At 52.2% G+C, this 18,522-nt stretch overlaps 2 protein-coding genes across 3 annotated transcripts; both read left to right on the top strand.

The window, feature by feature from the left end:
* Window positions 1-504: 504 nt before the first annotated feature.
* On the top strand, window positions 505-1,014 carry LOC121500165 (60S ribosomal protein L23). The gene has a single exon (XM_041771675.1). It carries the CDS (start codon window positions 533-535, stop codon window positions 953-955), a length of 423 nt encoding a protein of 140 aa, XP_041627609.1. The 5' UTR covers window positions 505-532; the 3' UTR covers window positions 956-1,014.
* Window positions 1,015-3,016: 2,002 nt separating this feature from the next.
* TMEM238L (transmembrane protein 238 like) lies at window positions 3,017-10,912 on the top strand. Of its 2 annotated transcripts, XM_041770009.1 has the most exons (3): window positions 3,017-3,576; window positions 5,149-5,287; window positions 9,425-10,912. In XM_041770009.1, the coding sequence occupies exon 1, from the start codon at window positions 3,216-3,218 to the stop codon at window positions 3,453-3,455; it is 240 nt and encodes a 79-aa protein (XP_041625943.1). In that variant the 5' UTR covers window positions 3,017-3,215; the 3' UTR covers window positions 3,456-3,576; window positions 5,149-5,287; window positions 9,425-10,912. The 2 variants fall into 2 exon arrangements, 1 of the variants encoding a protein (XP_041625943.1); XR_005990124.1 differs by lacking the exon at window positions 5,149-5,287 and having other exon boundaries at window positions 3,445-3,576.
* Window positions 10,913-18,522: the final 7,610 nt, after the last annotated feature.

Below are 18,522 nucleotides of genomic sequence, written 5' to 3'. Positions count from 1 at the left end.
TGGCTCCTCCTGTCCCCACCCCTCTTCCAGTGGTCCCACCCCCGGGCTCCAGGCTCACCTGGCTTTCCACCAACCGCCCCGTCTGTCCCAGCTGTGTAAACATCCAGAGTGCTCCGTGTGCAGGAAACAGGATCAGGAAGGACAATCAGGGGCTCCCTCAGCCTGGGTGGTCTCCCTCCTGGGGCCCACCGCTCACGCCATGGAAGAACGGCCACATGGGGTGACAAAGGAAGGCAGGCTGCAGAACTGGGTGCACAATGCAGCCTATTTCTATAAGAAAAGGGGTATTTATGGTTCTGGAGGTTGAATACCAAGTGGGGGATGCCGATTAGCTGTGGATACGAAATTGTGAGTGGTTTGGATCTTTGTTCCTTTTGCTAGTGAGAGGGCCAGTTTCTTCAGCTGGAAACATGTGTGCGTGTGCATGTGCGTGTGTGTGTGTGTGTGTGTGTATGTGTGAAAATAGTAGCAATAAAAAGGATCCCTAGTGCCCGAAGAACCCATGTTTCCCTGGGATACTAAGGTGTTCAAGATGTCGAAGCGAGGACGTGGTGGGTCCTCCGGTGCAAAATTCCGGATTTCCCTGGGTCTTCCGGTAGGAGCCGTCATCAATTGTGCTGACAACACAGGAGCCAAAAATCTGTATATTATCTCTGTGAAGGGGATTAAGGGACGCTTGAACAGACTTCCTGCTGCTGGTGTGGGGGACATGGTGATGGCCACAGTGAAGAAAGGCAAACCAGAGCTCAGGAAGAAGGTACATCCAGCAGTGGTGATTCGACAACGAAAATCATACCGGAGAAAAGATGGTGTGTTTCTCTATTTTGAGGATAACGCGGGGGTCATAGTAAATAATAAAGGTGAAATGAAAGGTTCTGCTATTACAGGACCAGTCGCAAAGGAGTGTGCAGACTTGTGGCCCAGGATTGCTTCCAATGCTGGCAGCATTGCATAATTCTTTGGTGTATTTGTTTTAAAAAAAAAATAAAAATTATTTGTTCTCAAAAAAAAAAAAAAAAAAAAAAGAAGAAGACTTTCTTACTGGTCTGAGCCCAGTAAGGCTGAGCTGGCTTCTCTCTGACCTGTCCTCTGAAGTCAGATGGGAGTACGGGGATCAACCATTCTGATTTTCACTGTAAAATTGTTCATAGGGAGATGCCTGGGTGGCTGAGTGGGTGAGCATCTGCCTTCAGCTCAGGGTGTCCTGGGGGGTATCCTGGGGTTCTGGGATGGAGTCCTGCATCGGGCTCCCCGCAGGGAGCCTGCTTCTCCCTCTGCCTGTGTCTCTGCCTCTCTCTGTGTCTCTCATGAATAAATAAATAAAATCTTTAAAAAATAATAATAAAATTGTTCGCAGGCACATAGGACTCTGCAAAGGCACCTGGGAACCTGTAGACAGCCAGGCCTGGACATACCCGCCCGGCCCTGCACGGCCACTGCTGAGACACTAAACCTACCCCCGTAGATGGGCATTGCTGTCTGCCAGCTGTTCTTCCCTAGACCCCTCCTGGTCACAGCTGCCGGCGGGAGGTGGGGGGGACGGTGGGAAGGACACCAGCTTCTCCAGCAACGGGAGGTGCTCCTGTATCGATACCTAACTGCTTTGGAGGATGTACTCAGAAAGGGAAGCAAACACTGGCTGGGAGATTGGCCTCGGCTACTTCTCACTTGGAGATGCTCCAGATAGGCTACCTGGCTTGAGTCAAGTCTCTTGGTATTTCAGATCCTAAAATCTCTAACACAGGGGGCCCCCGGGTGGCTCAGTCAGTGGCGCATCCAATTCTTGGTTTCTGGCTCAGGTCATGATCTCAGGGTCATGGGATGGAGCCCCGCCCCTTGGGCTCTGCGCTAAGCGTAGAGTCCGCTTGAGGATTTTCCCTCTCCTTCTGCCCCTCCCCCCTGCTTGATTAATTAAAGAAATCTATGACACTAATTGTCCAACCCCCCACCCCAGGGCTTTCTTGCTGAAAGTCTCTCAGTCCAGGTGAGCCTGGAGCCCAGGGGTGGGACCACTGGAAGAGGGGTGGGGACAGGAGGAGCCAGCAGGGCGTGGCTGGCTGGGGGGACACAGGGAGCACTAGGGGAGCCCAGGCCAGGGGCAGGTCACTAGCAGGAGCCCTCGCTTGACTGGACACAGCACAGTCTGGGGTGCTCGGTTGTTTCACACTCTGCAACAAAGCTGAGGTCACCTGTTCATTCTCACCCCCCCCCCGGGAAGGCATGGAAAGAGTGGAAATGATTCCCTTCACTTGTGTGGGGAAACCGAGTCCCGGAGAGGTTCGGTGTGCAGGTCAGGATCCCGCAGTGAATCAGGGACAGAGGGGCGCTGTGAGAGGCCACCGTGACAAGGCCATCGTGTCCTACATAACCCCTGGGGGGTGCGAGCAGTGCCACCGAGACAGGAGGCCAAGGTCAAGTCAGTAGGTCCAGGAGATGCAGAGAACCAGGTAGGCCTTTCTTGACTTGCGCCTGGCGCTGCCTGTTGGTCCACAGCTGGAGGCCAGAGGGCACCCCCTTCCCCCACACACACACCCCGTCTATCTTCTGTCACTTTAGGCTCTGGCCTGAGCCAGCGTGCAGGAAGCCAGGCCCCCAGGTCTTCACAGTGGAGGGATCCACAGGACACAGCACCTTCTCTGGGTCTCTATTTGGTCTCTAGCACTGACCGACTCTCCCGACACAATTTCAAAATCTATCTGTGCCAACAAGGTCTCTTCCACATCTTTTACTTAAAAACCTCCCTTCGGCACCAGGAAAAGTAGGGCAGAGGGGGTGAGGGGGAGGAAAGTCCCGCACCTACCACGGGAGGTGAAGCAACCTGCCAGCACCTGCCCAGGATGCGAGGGTCCCAGGACCGGCCACCCAAGGGCCCCTCGCTGACACCGAAGATCCCTCCCAGGGCCCCTGACTCCGCCTCCACCTCGTAACTCGGTTGGCCCAGCGATGACCAGTCCCACTGCCGGTGATGTCAGGCTATTTTGGTCGGGACCATTCCTGAGTCATGAAGCAGTTAAGAAATATCCTGCCCCACTGGCTACCATGCTCATAAAGGTAGATCCACGTGTACTTCCTTGTGGCTCCAGACAGCCTGACGGCTCCCTCGGCTGTTCACACCCAGCAGGGAGCAAGGGCAGAGGCAAGACGCAGAAACACCACCCTCCCATGCAAATCACCCCCGGGAGTGCAGCTCGGCTCCTCCCGCTTCTCCCCGGGCAATGCTCCTGGGGAGGCGGTGGGGAAGATGCAACCCGGGCCGGTGCGCCTTCCTCCTTGTCCTGGCCCTCTTGCTCGATGTCGTGGGCCTGGTGCTTCTGCTACTGGGCATCCTCGCCTCCCTCGATTACTGGGACTTCTTGGTCTACACGGGGGCCCTGATCCTGGCTTTCAGCCTGCTGTTCTGGATCAGCTGGTATTCCCTCAACATCGAGGAACCTCTGGAGAAACTGGACTTTTAGTTTGGCTGCAGGCAGGGAAGGAGGGATGCGGACTGCACAGGCACCTGGCTCTGAACCTGGGGCTGTCGGAAGAGTGGGGACACGTTGCCACTCCCACCCAGGATGCTCCACCAGGGACGAGGTGAGTGCACGCCAGGTCTGCTCGGAGGAGTGGCCAGGGAGGCTGGGCCGAGCAAGGGCAGGCTTGAGTGGGCAAGCAGCTGGGAGCCTGCACCTTGCCTGGGGGTTCTGTTGACCTGGGCCCCAGCTCACCTGTGGTGGGCCACAGATGTCGCCTCCCCTGGGGCCCTTATGGAGTCTAGATAGAGGGTCTCCACAGCCCCTTCCACTCCTCATATGCCACGCAGAGCATGAAATTGCTCCTTCAGCTCAGAACTTGGGAGAAAAGAGCCCATCCTGATTCTCTGTTGGGAAGACTGTAGGTGGCAAGGAAAGCCTTTAGCTCTGGAGAGGATGGAAGATTCCCCAATGGTTGCTTGTGCCCTTGTGTGGATGGAGGTGGTGCAGGCTGGCCTGCAGCAGGGAATGGCCCAGAAGGGCCTTTCTACCTTGGTTCCTCCCTCCACCTGCAGATGGGATATGCACCAACAGGCGGAGGACCTGTCTTCTCTCTCAGCCAGTGCTCTCACCCCACCCTCCTCGCACACACTCCATGCAGCCACCACTGCCTCCCTACCCCACCTTCCAATCCCCACCCGGCCCCGGCTGGTCTGGGAGACTCAGAAGTCAAGAGACCATGGCGGGCCATTCCATTGACAGAGCGGCCCTTCCCAGCCAGGCTGGCTGCACGGTTGATTGCATGTAACCCAGGAGGCAGATAATTGTAAGATTTTTCACAGGGGCAACTCAGTGCCAAGGATTGAGCTGGTCTGGCCCCCCACAGCCTTGCATTATGGGCAGCCCTCCCCAGGAGAGTGAAACAGAAGCCCTCGTTGGGCTGATGATCACCATTCCCCCCACCAACCCCAACCCCGCCCCAGTAGCCGGGAACCTGGCACAGCCGGGCACTCCCTTTCCAGCCCTGGCTGCGAGGATAAAGGTCACGGCTGTGTTGGAAGCAGAAGGTAATAATTCCTGTGTCTCTTCTGGGGGTTTCTGTTTGACCCTTGGAATGGAGAGACCAGAGCAGCAGTTTGAAGAGGTTTCTGGAAGGGAGGGTAAAACCTGATCCCGGCAGGTGAAAGGAAAAGAGATGGGAAGTCTGAGGGCCTGGGTCCCACTCCGAGTGGCACCACTTGTTGCCTGGGGGACACGGGAGCAGGCTGCACCATGCCCCAAGCCTCAGTCTCCTTATCTGTAATACGAGGCTGACACGGCCCACCCTTGTCATCACTGGGGCCAAAATGAGGTATGGCTCTCTGCAGACCCTGTGGTTTTTACAAATGTCACATATCCTTACTAACCATATAATAGAGGGTGAGTAAACTGACCTGGAGTCCCCACTGAGAGTACTTGGTGCACCTCAAACTGGCAGTGAAGGAGTCAGCTTGCACCCCAAAGCAAAAAAAACCCCTAATTTATTGGCTCTTTCCCAAAGGCATGTCAGGCACTGTGCAAGGCACTAGGGATGCCATGAAGGATAAGGTACATAGGTCTCTACCTTCAAGGGGTTTCCCGTTGAGGAGACTCTTAGTGAGATGGAGGCCCAATAACAGAGTCAGGGGAAAACTTCCTAGTCTTCCTTTTGTCCTAGGAAAGGGACATCACTTCATGGGAACGGCCAACAGAGAAGCTGACCCAGAAAGTGGAGTCTTTCAGGAAGAGGCAATTGCGTGAGCAAAGCAGGAATTTGGTCATTATCTTCAGAACAGTAAGAAGTGATTAAAGAGAATGTAAGCGAGGGTGGGAGCTTGACATAACTGGATCTATGTTTCAAAAGACAACCTGGCCATGGCACAGATGATGGTGGTGGTGGTGGCGGTGGTAAGGGTGATGATCACCAGTTCAAGTTCATTTGGGGAAGCCAAGTCACTTGCTCGAACAGCTAGGGCTTCCTAGTGTGAGGCTCCTTGCCCTTTACGTCCTTCCCCAGAAAGGAGTTCAGTAGCCCAGTGGTGAGGAGCATGGGCCAAGACCCAGACTGCCTGGTTTGAATCCAGCTTTGTCCCTTACGAGCTGTGTAAGTAACTCCTGGAGTGAGCTACTTCACGTCCCCATGCCCTATTTTCCAAACCTATAAAATGGAAATGGTGCTAATGACAGACCCGACTTCATAGATGATGATCAGATGAGCCCGGGCGGCCTCATAAGGATGTTGCAGAGACCAAGTGGGCTCATGTGTGTGTGGCACCCATGAGCGATAATTAACTGACACAAGGGTACTTCAGGGAACCTCTCTGTCACGATGCAGGTAGTTGGTGCGTTACAGAAAAGTAAGGCCTTCCTCTGAGATAGACACCCCTAAAGTGTCATATGATCACCTCTTTTTTTAAAAATGTTTTTTTAAAGATTTTATTTGGGGCAGCCTGGGTGGCTAGGCGGTTTAGCACTGCCTTCAGCCCAGGGCCTGATCCTGGAGACCCGGGATCGAGTCCCACGTCGGGCTCCCTGCATGGAGCCTGCTTCTCCCTCTGCCTGTGTCTCTATCTCTCTCTCTGTGTGTCTCTCATAAATAAATAAATATATTATTATTTTTTAAAAAAATAAAAGATTTTATTTGTTTATTCATGAGAGACACACCCACACACAGAGAGGCAGAGACACAGGCAGGAGGGGAAGCAGAGCCCAATGTGGGACTTGATCCCAAGACCCTGGGCCGGGATCACACCCTGAGCCGAAGGCAGATGCTCAACCACTGAGCCACCCAGGTGCCCCCCATGGAAAGTTCTAACCAGGTTCTGAGAAGACTCCTCAAGGCCTGGGGTAGAGGACAGCAGCCCTACCCACCCGACAATATACAGCTCCAGAAAAGTGGGGTGTTCCACAGTTTTATCTACTGAACTGTCACAGAAGGCTTCCTGAGGACACAAGTCCTAATGCTAAAACGTATTTCTGAAAACGACTCATCCCTATCCCCTTACATGTAGTCTGTGACCTTTGGCCTGGGCATAATTTCTAACCACACTCAGGATTTATGGGCAGTTTACAACTGGCACCGTCAATTCTCCAATTCTCAGAGTGGAGTAAAAGGAAAGAGCATGGACTCCCCTTAATTCAGAGTCCGAGGCCGCCCTTCCGAGCTCATCCTTCAGTTTTGGGACGATGAGTTTGCTAGAACACTACCACCCCCTCCCCAAGATAAGCGGGTTGCACCCCCGGCACAAGGTCTGGTATAGAATTGGGGTCAGGACAGGACAGGGCCTGGCAGTCTCTAGAGCCCTCAGCCTGTGGCCTGCATGGTTCTCCAGTGACTAGAGGGCAGCCTGGCCACTAAACCTCAAAGCACCGCCCCCCACCCGCCCCCAGGAATTTCGAATGAGTGCCTTGTGTACCAAGTGAGGCAACTTGCCATCTGATTTTATCACTCGGTCACTATATTCTCGAAAGATCTGTTTGTTCCATGGTTTCACTTGCTGGGCATTTCTTGTAGCTAGAGATAAACCCCCAGGCAGAGTCAGGTGAGGACTCTTGGCTTTCTACATGAGGGTGTACGTCTACACCCAACCCCAAACATACACACACATACACCCTCACACCTGCCACACACGTACCAGAAATACACACTCACAGAAACACACACACACACACACACACTCTCTCTCTCTCTCTCTCTCTCTCTAGCAACCGAAGCCCAAGGGCATGGGTGGCTCGCAGCCCTGGGCCCGGGGAAGTGAAACCTCTTCCTCACCATCGACATTTTTCCTACATGCAGACACCCCATCTGCCCACAGGGGCTGCCAGGTCAGCTCAGGGTACGGCCCGGTGGAAAGGCCTGCACGCCAGCTCCGCACACCCAGGCCACGGGCACACACGGTCCTGGGGCAGCGTGAAGAGCCAGACGTTTCTCTAATCCCTGGAGGAATGTTTAATCTAGGGGGAGAGATAAAGCAAGTACACAATACTCCGCAAAAGCACACAGAAAATGTGTGCCAGGAGATAAGCTTGGTCTTGCACGGAGCTCTGAGCACCCCGTTGAGGAAGAGATCCTACAGGGGTGGGGTGGGGTAGGGGTGAAGAAGGGGTGTGTGTGTGTGTGGCTTCAGACATCTGGCCTGGGTCCCCGGGAGCAGGAAAGAACGTGACAGGCAGAGACGGCACTTGGGAAGAGCTGGAAGGAAGGACTGCAGAAAGAACAAAATGAAAGAATATTCTGGAAGGAGCAAGCAAACAGGTGGGACTAGGTCGGGAGTGTTCACTGGAGGCCACTGGATGCAAGATGAGGACTGAGATGTTTGGAAAGCAAGGAGGAGAGTTCAGAGGCTGTGAAGGGAAATGGCCAGGCTCTGCTTATGGTAGCAGGTGCAGGGACAGTTGCAGAGATAGGTGAGGGGGGGGAGGCGGGCAGGGGACCACTCAGGAAGCTCAGCAGGCAGATAGTAAGAGACGGACAGGAACGGAGGGCCATGGAGAGCAGAGGAGATGGAGACAGCGTGAGTGGGGACAGACAGGCCCAGCGGATGGTCCATCCTGGTCCCGGATAGCCAGGCGGTGGTGTCAAAGGCTGCAGAGAGCCCAGCTGCCCTGAGGATGAGGGAAGTGGAGGGATGGCTCAGGATTGCTTCCGATGATGCTCTTTCTTGCACACACGCAGCATTTGAGAGGCAAATGGTGCCTTTGAGCAGAATGGCCCAGCTGGCATGGGATGCACAGGTTTTAAACTTAGAAGGGAGATGGGGCATGGAGGTAGGACCGTGGATGAGCTTGTACAGGCTGCTCAGGTAGAGACAGAGGAGGAAAGCAGGGTGTGTGTGTGGGGGGGACCAGATGGAAGGGGGATGCCTAGGATTCTCTAAAGGAGGCCCTGCACATGATCCCACTCACCCTATCAAACTGCCCTGCAGAACCCGTCATCATTATCACCGATCATTAATCACCTGTACAGATGAGGGTCAAGGAGCACCGAGTCTAAGTCCCTTCCCATTCTGTGAGTCTACTACCCAGCCAGGCTCACTCACTCACTCACTCACTGTCCAGAGTGCTTTTTACAGAGTTAGACAGAGCCAAGAAATTGCAGCGAAGACCATATAGCATGCAACGCCTACCTTATTTACTCTCTGGTCTCCTACAGAATAGTTTGCTGACCTCTGGCCCAGCCCTGGTTACTTCCCACGGGAGCTGAAGGCAGAACCTTGAGCCATGCCTGCTTTGGGGGGAGTGGGAGAAGGAAGGCAGGCTGGGAAGCCTACAGGGACCTTCCCGGTAGTAATAAGGGAGCGACATCCTGCAGGTGACAAAGAGGATATGATGTCAAGAGTAGGGGGCCGACCATCGAATGCCTGTAGCCAGAGCAGAGTGGGCTGGATGTGGCCATGAGCCTTTGTCACTACCAAGTGGGGATAAAATAGGACCAGTGCTGCATGTGGAGTGGCTGCCAAGATGTCCAAAGGGACAGGGGCCAGCACAAATCCATCTTCAAGAAGATTGAGCAGGATGGTAAGGGGAGGAGAGGGGTGAGCCAGGGGACAGGCAAAGAAGACACCAGAGTTAGAAAGGAAGACAGCCGGATGTCTGGCCATGTCCAAGGTGGACCTGGGGGTGGAATCCAGAGCTCCGGGAGAGCCATTAGCTTTGCCCACAGTGAAGGCTGGGGAGGGGGAACTCAGACTTGATGAGTGACTGGGGATTTACTGGCCAATCACTTGTTTTCAGGACCTCATCTGATGCTCACAGCTCAGGGATTCAAATACCCATTTTACAGGTGGAGGAAACTGAGTCTCAGAGCAGTTCCCAACTAGCCCAGGGACACTGCGCTATGGAGAGGCAGTGCTAGAATTCACACCTAAGTCCTCTTGACTCCAAGAACACACAGGTTTGAAATGATGTGTTCAAATCTCGAGCTGACCCATTTTATCTTCATTCATTCAACACAGGTCCCGTCTGTCGACAGAGTAGCATCAAAGCGGGAAGATGCTCCACTTTGCCCCGCATCCTTTACTCATACCCAGGAGGATCCAGAGGCTGCGAGGCAGAGGCTTTCAAAGCACCCGCTGGGATGCCCCTGCATTGCATGAATGCCAGGCTTCTGGAAGGTTCCAATCTCCATCAAGAGTCCAGTGCCCCTGCACCACGTCACTATCTATGCTGCTGGTGCCCTGCCTGTTCCAGGAGAACCTGAGAAGCCTCAAAGTTCTTGCACTGGGACTCTGATGGAATAAACTTCATGGTGGGCTTAGATGCCACGACAAGTCCCATCCCCGCTGCTCCTCTTGTCAATGTCCTGTTAAAGACTAACAGAACCAAGCACAAAAGTCTAAATGGGGTCTCCTGCAAGCACACATCGTGCTGTGTTATTGCTACTTCTCCTCTCTGGCTCCATGGACAAGCCATGGGAGCCTCGGAAGGAAGCTCTTGGTATGGCCCAAGTGGACCCCATCTCTTGGTATGGCCCAGCTGGAACAGGAGACATATAGCAACATGTTGGTTGCGGAAGCAAAGCAGGGCCTGCCATGTGCAAGAGGCTGCCCTCCTCAGTGCTGGACGCTGTTAATGATGAACGCAGCCCTGCCCATGTGCACAGCCAGGCTGCCCGGGTGGCTCACATTGAGCTTTTACTCGGCTAGAATCCTTGTCCTCTAGGCGATTCTCTGCCTCTGTTGTGCTGTCCTCTTGTTTTGCATTTCTTGATCCTAAGAGCAGGACTCATTTTATCTTAACTCAGTTGCATCTAGTCAAATGCAGCCCGACTATCAAAGCCACCTACGACAGTCACCCTTCAGAGGCTAATCAGACGTGCGTGTGCTCGTCTCCAGTGTTTGACCTGCCTCAATAACTTATATTTTCCTTGGTCTAATTTTGTACTTTTTATTTATATTTCACCTTAAAAAAGTATAAGTGTTCCCTATAAGTTACTTCAGATGTCCTGTGGTACGAGGTAGTTCTCTAAATCTAGAAGTATGTTTGGCCTTCGGCTTTACCATGATGCAACTTGTTTCTGAGTCTGCTTTGTCTCTAAGAATTCTCAAACTCCCAGCTTGACAGCAGCCTCGTTTCAAAAGATGAATCTGCTTCTGTGCAAGTTCTGGAATTTGACATTGGGCATAGCACCTTCTGAAAAGGGCACAGAGAGCCCAGTGGACAGAGACAATACATCATGGGTTCTCCTGACACCATGAATCTTCTGGAAGTTCCATGCTCAGCCACCAGCCTGGCCTCTCAGCATTGAGGCTGGACTCAGAAACCTGACAAGCTCTCACAAAAGAACATTCCAGATAAGCCATTAAGAAGAAAGGTTCCAGGGTTGCCTGGGTGGCTCAGTGGTTGAGCATCTGTCTTCGGCTCAGGGCATAATCCTGGAGTCCTGGGATCAAGTCCTGCATCAGGCTCCCCTCAGGGAGCCTGTTTCTCCCTCTGCCTGTGTCTCTGCCTCTCTCTGTGTCTCTCATGAATAAATAAAATCTTAAAGAAAAAAAAAAAGAAAAGAATAATAAGAAGAATGATTCCCCCTCCTACTCCAGAAGATTCCTTGACCATCTGTGTAATCCTATTGATTTTCCCACCTGGACATTTCTTTGTGTTTCTCACCTGACTCCACGCAGTGAGGAAGCACTTCCTCTCACTTGAGGTGCTAATAAATGTTAGCACAGAAAGAAGGGTGGTGTGTCATCAACACCACCCTGAGCAGCTAGTTCCTGAGGAAGACACTGTGTTGGAAGCCAACTAACTTCCTTCTCGTTTTTTTTTTTTTTTTATTTTAATTCTAGAAGTGGAACAGGTTTTCCTTTCTTTGGCTGGGACCCAAATGCAATTGTTGGCTTTCATTTCACAGCAGCCACGCTGTTCAAGATATGCCAATCTCAAAAGAGTGGGCTTGTGCTGAGCCCCGAGCTTACGGTTTCAGAGGGGCCTGAGATAGGCTGAGCAGGCTGTGGGGTCTGGTATCCCCTGTCATACCCACTGCGAGGACCTGCCCACTTGACCTGCAGCTTTCCCGTGCTCACTTTTGTGTGGCTGCTAAGTGGGCACTTTAAATGCACATACGATGGTCTTCTCCTTTGTGCACGTGTTCATCCCTGAGCCCTCTCCCAAGTTAGAGGGCATAGCTTCTGCTTCCAGCTGCTCTGGAGAACCAATGGGGAGAGAATCTGTGATAGTAGCAGTAGGGGGTGCATTGCATGCAAACTCAACTGGTCACTTTGCTTGCCCTGCCATTAGCCCCCCAGAAGAAGGGGGTCCACGTAAGACGGCATCAACCATCGAGGAGCCCTGGCTAAGAGCTAGAATGGAGAAGGCACGTTTAGACAGTGCGTGTGGAAATTGGGGCCACATTGCCCCTCTGGGGCAGGGTTTGGTCCACAACGGAGTGCATCCCAGGATAATGCTCAGGGACCCCGTAGGGGACAGAATTGGAGGACAGAAGTCATTCTCAGGGGTCAGCACTACCACTGAACGCAGATCTCCCTGGGAGCTTGTTAAATGCAGATTCTGATTCAGGTGGGTCTGGGAGAGGCCTGAGGCTTTGCATATCTAACAAGCTCCCAGGTGGTGCCACTGCAGGCAGGCCACATGACACACTGAAGAGCCTCGATCTTGAGCAGCCCTGTTATTTTAGAGACGCAGAACTGGAGCCCTGGTGTCCAGGTGTCATAGGCTGCCAGGCGAGCCCTCCTTCCCCTCCCTACACTGCTGACTGGCTTCTCCAGAGCCCTGCTGAGCCTGGGGCAGAGCAAGCAAGCAAGCAGGCAGGACAGTGCCCAGAAGAGGTGAGGCACACTCGTGCTGCCGGTGAGTCAGGAGCCAGTGCGCCTCGGGCCTCAACGTGACTGTACTGCGTGCGCGGGAATGTGGTCCTGAGCGCCCGGGCCTCCACACTGCTCCTTGTCTCTTCAGATGCCAGAGCCATGAGCGCATGAGGGCCCATCCCGCCAGGCAAGGCAGGGCAGAGAGGGAGAAGGACACAGTGGCCAAGTTTCTATGGGCAGGGCCCCTGGAACTGGGCTCATCCTCCCGAAAGTTCTCCCAAGGAACCATCTCTGTGGCCTCTCCCTGTGTCTGTTCCCTGGGAAGACAGCTGGGCTCTTTCAATGACCTAACTCAGTTGGTTCTGCCATTGACGGGCTAAGTGACCTTCTAGGTGATCCTCACCTATTGAGGGTCATGACAATGACCTCATGGTTACAAGGATCGAAGGGGACTCAGTTTTGGCCCCCAGAGATCTGCACAACCTCCGGAATGGGCAAATGCCTGAGAAAGCAACACTGCTCCTTTGCAGAAATTAAAACACAGAGCTATAAACTTTGGATGCCTGGCGACTCTAAGACTTCAGCACCTGCCATTTATAAAGCTATTTAGAGTCAAATCTGCCACTAACCGGCAAGTCCACACTTTACACACCCCTAGCCTTATAGTTTACTGCAGAGATGGCCAGCAGGGACCCACAGGTGCAGGGGGTGAGGGCATTCTGGGCAGAGGGTGGCTCTACCCAGGCTCTGCAGCCACCCTCAGCCAGAAGCTTTGAAGCTGCCAGGCTTCCACTCCTTTCTCGGTGACATTGCAGTGTGATGGGAGAAGGGGGGTGAATCCTGAGTCCAGCCTTATTGAGGCCAGCCTGGAAACACATTTGCATGAGGGACCAAAGAGCCTTCTGGGTAAAAACCAACCCTAAGGGAAGAGAGAGGCAGAGAGACAAGCTCAGCCATAGGTATGCTCGCCTTCGTTCATTTTCCCACCACCTCTATTTGTTCTTGAGGAAGAAGGGTTGTGAGACAGCTGGGGCAGTGTTGGGGAGGGCGCAGGGTGGGCGGAAGCTGTGTGGGATATTGGGGTCCGCATCTCATCACTTAGAAGCATCTGATGTAGACTTCGGTTGTGTTAGTTCCTGGCAGACACATGAGACAGTAGGTGCTAAGAGTTAGCTGAGCTTGTTTGGGCTGAATTGGCTCATCCAAGGCTTCAAGAAGTTTCTTGGCAGGGTAGGAACACAGGGGGAAGAGGGACAGCCGGGAGAACACAGGTAACAGGTTATGGGTCCTTGTCGGGGACCCTTGGATGGTGGCATCAGAATGCTGGACGCTGAGCAACGCCTGGGAATGCCAAGGTTTCCGTGAGGACAAAGTGCTCTGTCTGTGTCTAAGGACCAAGCATGGAAGTCCCAGCGAGGGCTGTCTCTGAACTTAAGGCACCAACAGATTCTCCTTCCTTTCTTTATCCAACAAATATCCCCCCCGGCCCTGGCCCCTCCGGGATCCCACAGACTGCTCTTCTCAGGAGATCCTGTCACATCTGAAGTTGGTGTCTTTCAGGGAAGGGAGAGGGACATGAGGTACTGAGTCCCACGGCCTCCCGACACCTCTGCTATGCCCCCACTCCGCTGGGCTGTGCACCCCCAAACCCCCCGAGTTGGCCTGGGAAGAAATAAAGTAGATACAGATTATGTTTCCAAGCTAACAACCTGGATGTGCATTAGCCCCGACACAAGCACCCAGTTGACAAATGTCTCTGTGTCTTTGTTTCCTTGCTTCTCCTCCTCCTCCAAGTGGACTGCTCCCAAGCGAGCCCCAGCCTCTAGATGGTCATTTCCTTTTCACTGTCTTCCCTTCCAGCCCAGACCACAGGCCTGTCCCCGGGTGTGAGGAGGGCAGAGGCCCTCTGGAGGGTGTCCCCAGTGGCACGTCCCCAGCACACACAGCCACAGTCCCATGTCCCCTGGTCCCGATTCCACCTTTCTGAGTGGTCCTCCTGGCCCTCATCAATCTCAGTCTTGTGGCCCAAGGTCCCAGGTCCACATCTGAGTTCTGGCTCTGCTCTGAGCCTCTCAGGATATAGGACACCTACCCCACCTCTCTGCAGCCACCTGGGAACAATGACACGGCCATTCTCAACATGTGGCCCTGGGACAGGCCGAGTCAGCCTCTCCTGGGAACTTCTTAGAAGGGCAAAGTGTCCGGCCCTGGTTGGGTGAGCAACTCAATTCAGGTTTACCCACCTCGACCCAGGGAGTTCTTATTCCAGATCTACAAAGAGAGAGGCTGTGGAGTGGGCTCTGTAACCATGTGGACTAAGCCCCCCACCCCAGGGGTGGCTCTGATGCTCAAGCCTCAACACCTTCACAGGGACGGATCTCCAAAGCTGACCTTCGAGCCCGTAGGCTGCCCTCCAGGAGTCCCCATCTCCTCCGTCTCCCCGGGCACGGGAGAACAGACCTTGCCCACCATCACACAGCACCCTGGCCAGGCAGTGCCACCCCAGGCGGCTCCATCAGATGTGGGGAACTTCGAGTCCTGGCCAGCCCATGCCGTCCCCAGTCGCCTGTGACTAGTGTCCTGTGCTGGCCAGGGGCATGAACTGGTTGTTCCTCTGGCCTTGTCTGCATTTTGGTTTTCAAGAAACTCAAGTTCCTTGTTGCTTAGGAAGAAGGTTGGGGGTGGGAGCTCTGGGGAGGTGGGGGTGCGGGGGGTGCTGGTATAAGATAAAAAGAGGGAAGAGGCAGGGAAAGAGTCTGCAGGGATGACGCTCAACCCATTGGTCCACCCAGGCACCCCAGGCCTATTGCCTCTTGATCCTGGATTTTTTTCCAGTGTTTCTGAAGGTCTGCCTTGGGCACAGCAGACCTAGGAGAGAGACCAAGGTCTCCCTCATGTGACTCTCACACACACATACCACCTCTCGCTCTTGACCTACCAATCCCCTGAATCTGCAGGGGCCGTCCCCCCACCCTTGTCTTCAATCTTCAATCACTCCCACTGTATCATTGGTACCACCAGCCTCTGGCAGGTCATGCTGCCTTCTCCTGGAAGGCCTGTGGGCCTGGAAAGAACCCCAAGGAGCCTCTGATCTGTTCCTCCTCAACCTATTCTAACATCGAGACCCTTCTTTGTTGTTCTCTTCCCCCGTATCTCCCTTGTCTTGAAAAACGCTGTCTGCCAAGGAGACTAATCATCAAGGAATAATTAATTTATTTCCCCATGATTTATTAATCAAACTACATCCATAACAGGGTATGCAAAAAGCAGAAAACAGATGTATTATGATTTCCATTAGAGTTTTGAAACCTTTAGAACAATCCATTAGAACTGCCACAAACCCCCCTGGGGATTTGGGGAGGAACAAATGAACCAAAATTTGCAGACCTCGAGGGCCTGTGTGGACAGAGGTAGTATGAGAAGAAAACAATGGCTTAGAGGCTCTTGCCGCCCCACCTACCATGCTCAGCCCATTTTGTCCCTTCCACAAATGGCACCTTCCCCCCTATTTCTGGGGGTCCTAGAAGAGCATCTTGTGGACTCACAAACAAGGCTGTACTAAACCAGGTGAGGCCTATGAGCAGGGCACCTGCTCCTCTGCCCCTTCCTGCATCCCCCACTTTCCCAGCATGACTGGTTTCCTGTCCCCCACTCCCCACCCCCACCCCACCTGCACCTTCTGCAAATGCTAGAGCTGGTCTTGACTCTTTACCATGAAACTCGACACCAGGCCAATGGTGGTGGGTGGTCGGTGGCAGGGTGGGGGTGAGTGGATGGCTGTGCCCCTCTGTCACAGCAAGGTCAAAGCCAAGTGCTTGGGCCACAGTGCAATGCAAGGTGCTAGAGAAGTGGTTTCTCCCAGTTCTGTCTATGCAGCCCTGCTCAGACACAAACCCCTGGGAGAGGAGAGCTGGAGACAGATTGAACAATGGACCCCGTGTCCTCCTGAATCTCGAAGGCTTTGCTCCCGCTACACTGGGTAGGCATGGCGCCATTGTTGCCTGGGACACTTGTCAACCAAGGCATCATGAGGCAGAGGAGAGAAGGAGCAAAACCGGGGGTGGAGCTGGTGGAGGCCTGCCTCAAACAATAAATTTATTTTTTTTAAGATTTTATTTATTTATTAGAGAGAGAGCACAAAGAGAGAGGGAGAAGCAGAATCCTCACTGAGCAGAGAGCTCGGTGAGGCACTGGGTCTCAGGATCCCAGAGATCATGACCTGAGCCACCCAGGCACCCCCAAAACAAGGAATTTCTTAAAAACTTCTTTTGCTCTTTAAAATTTGTACAAAGGTTGTCTTTTGCTCCACAACACATTTGTGCTTATTCACTACTTATAAAATGTCCCAGAATCTTCAAACAAAATTGATTTCCTTTTACCTATGAGTTTACTTCCCCCAGCAAAATGGCGTAGACCCTGAGGGGGTCATGTAGCACAGGTGAGAAGCAATTCTCACGGTTGGTAGCCATCCCCTCCCAGGAGGTTCCTCAGCCCACTGCATGTGGATATGGGCCATTTGCACTGGGCAGGTGGCCAGGCAGGTCCAGCCATGCCTGGCACCCATACCCACAATCAGGAAGCACCTCTTTTGCCCAAGCCCCATGTTTACAGTGAGAAAGCTCAGTCCCCAGCACATGAAACAACTCACCCAAGACCACACAGCCCGGTCTGGAACCTTTGTCTTCTGATTCCTTCCCCCCTACTAGTCCAGCCACCCCATCCCTCCTCTCTGGGTGAAGGCAGAGGGCTGGCAGTGAAGAAGGACTCTCTCAAGCACTCCTCAGGGAAACTTCCTGAGCCCTTTCTATAGGTTGGGAATATTAAGGCCAGAACCATCTACTCCAGGGTGCCGTTTGAGATGCAGGCTGGGTGACACACATCAAGGGCTTTGGAAAGGTACAAGGGTACCTCTTGATCCCATGCTGGGAAAACTTGGGTGGAGCCTTACGCATTCGATCCTACCCTTTCTCTCGCCCTGTATGCAGTTCTGGGAGACTGATTCTAACACTGATGGCAAACCCAGCCTATGACCTACCTGCCCTAATGGAAGGCATCAATCAAGGGTCATGTAACTGTGCCATTAGGCCTTCACCAGGGACTGCAGGGGTCATGGAACTTGGCTCCCGAGGTGAAATCCATTTATCATCATCCCCTATCATTTATACTTGATATACGCCAATTGTGAGTGGTTGGTTATCCAGCAACCACAATGGACAGACATCTATAAATCACAGCCCCCTCCATGCCCTGTGCCACAAGTAATTTAAACCGGAAAGAATGATGATTAATTACTGACTTATTGATCAGTATAGTCCTACTTTAAGTCTATAATACTTGTATTGCCACCATGCTTAGCATTAGGGACTTCTGGGTGGCTCAGTGGTTGAGCATCTGCCTTTGGCTCAGGGCGTGATCCCAGGGTCCTGGGATTGAGTTCTGCATCAGGATCCCTGTAGGGAGCCTGCTTTTCCCTCTGCCTTGTCTCTGTCTCTCTCTCTCTGTGTCTCTCATGAATAAATAAATAAAATCTTTTAAAAAATAACATTAATCGTTTACCGGGTGCTAGCACTTTACACAGTTTACCCTCTTAGCGAACAATACTATCAACCAACTTGACCTAAGTGGCATTTATCGAACATTTCACCCAATAGCACCAGAATATGCATTCTTCTCAAGTGAATACAGAACATTAACCAAGACAAACCATATTCCAGGCCATAAAGCAAGTGTCAATAAATTTTAAGTCATTCAAATCATACAAAGCATATTCTCTCACCGCCGCAGAATTCAATTAGAAACTAATCACAGAAAGCTATCTAGGAAAATCTCCCAAATATTTTGAAAGTGATCATTATGTTTTTAAGTAGTGCATCATTCAAAGAAGAAATTAGAAAGTATTTTGAATTGAATAAAAATGATAAGCAACATACCCAACTTTGTGAGATTGAACTAAAGAAGTACTTATAAAGAATGTATGTATAGTTTTAAAACCTTATATTCTGTCTTTTAAAAACCCAGCAAAATAAACTCAAATCAAGCAGAAGGGCAGATAAAAAAAATCAGAGTAGAAATCAATGAAATAATAAGTTTTTTTTTTCAAAAAAAGAAATGAATAAAACCAAAAGCTGTTTTTTTGATAAATAAAATTGATAAACCTCTAATCAGGAAAAAAGGAGACATAATTATATATATTATAAGTGAGAAGAGTGACATGCCCAGATTTTATAGATATTTTTAAAATATTAAATGAGTAATATGAACAACTTTATGCCAGTAAATTGGACAAACAA

Source organism: Vulpes lagopus, chromosome 10 (genome assembly GCF_018345385.1).
Source record: "Vulpes lagopus strain Blue_001 chromosome 10, ASM1834538v1, whole genome shotgun sequence".
In the NCBI taxonomy this organism is placed as follows: domain Eukaryota; kingdom Metazoa; phylum Chordata; class Mammalia; order Carnivora; family Canidae; genus Vulpes; species Vulpes lagopus.
Note: the sequence above shows the minus strand (reverse complement) of the source record. Positions and strands in the feature narration are given on the sequence as shown.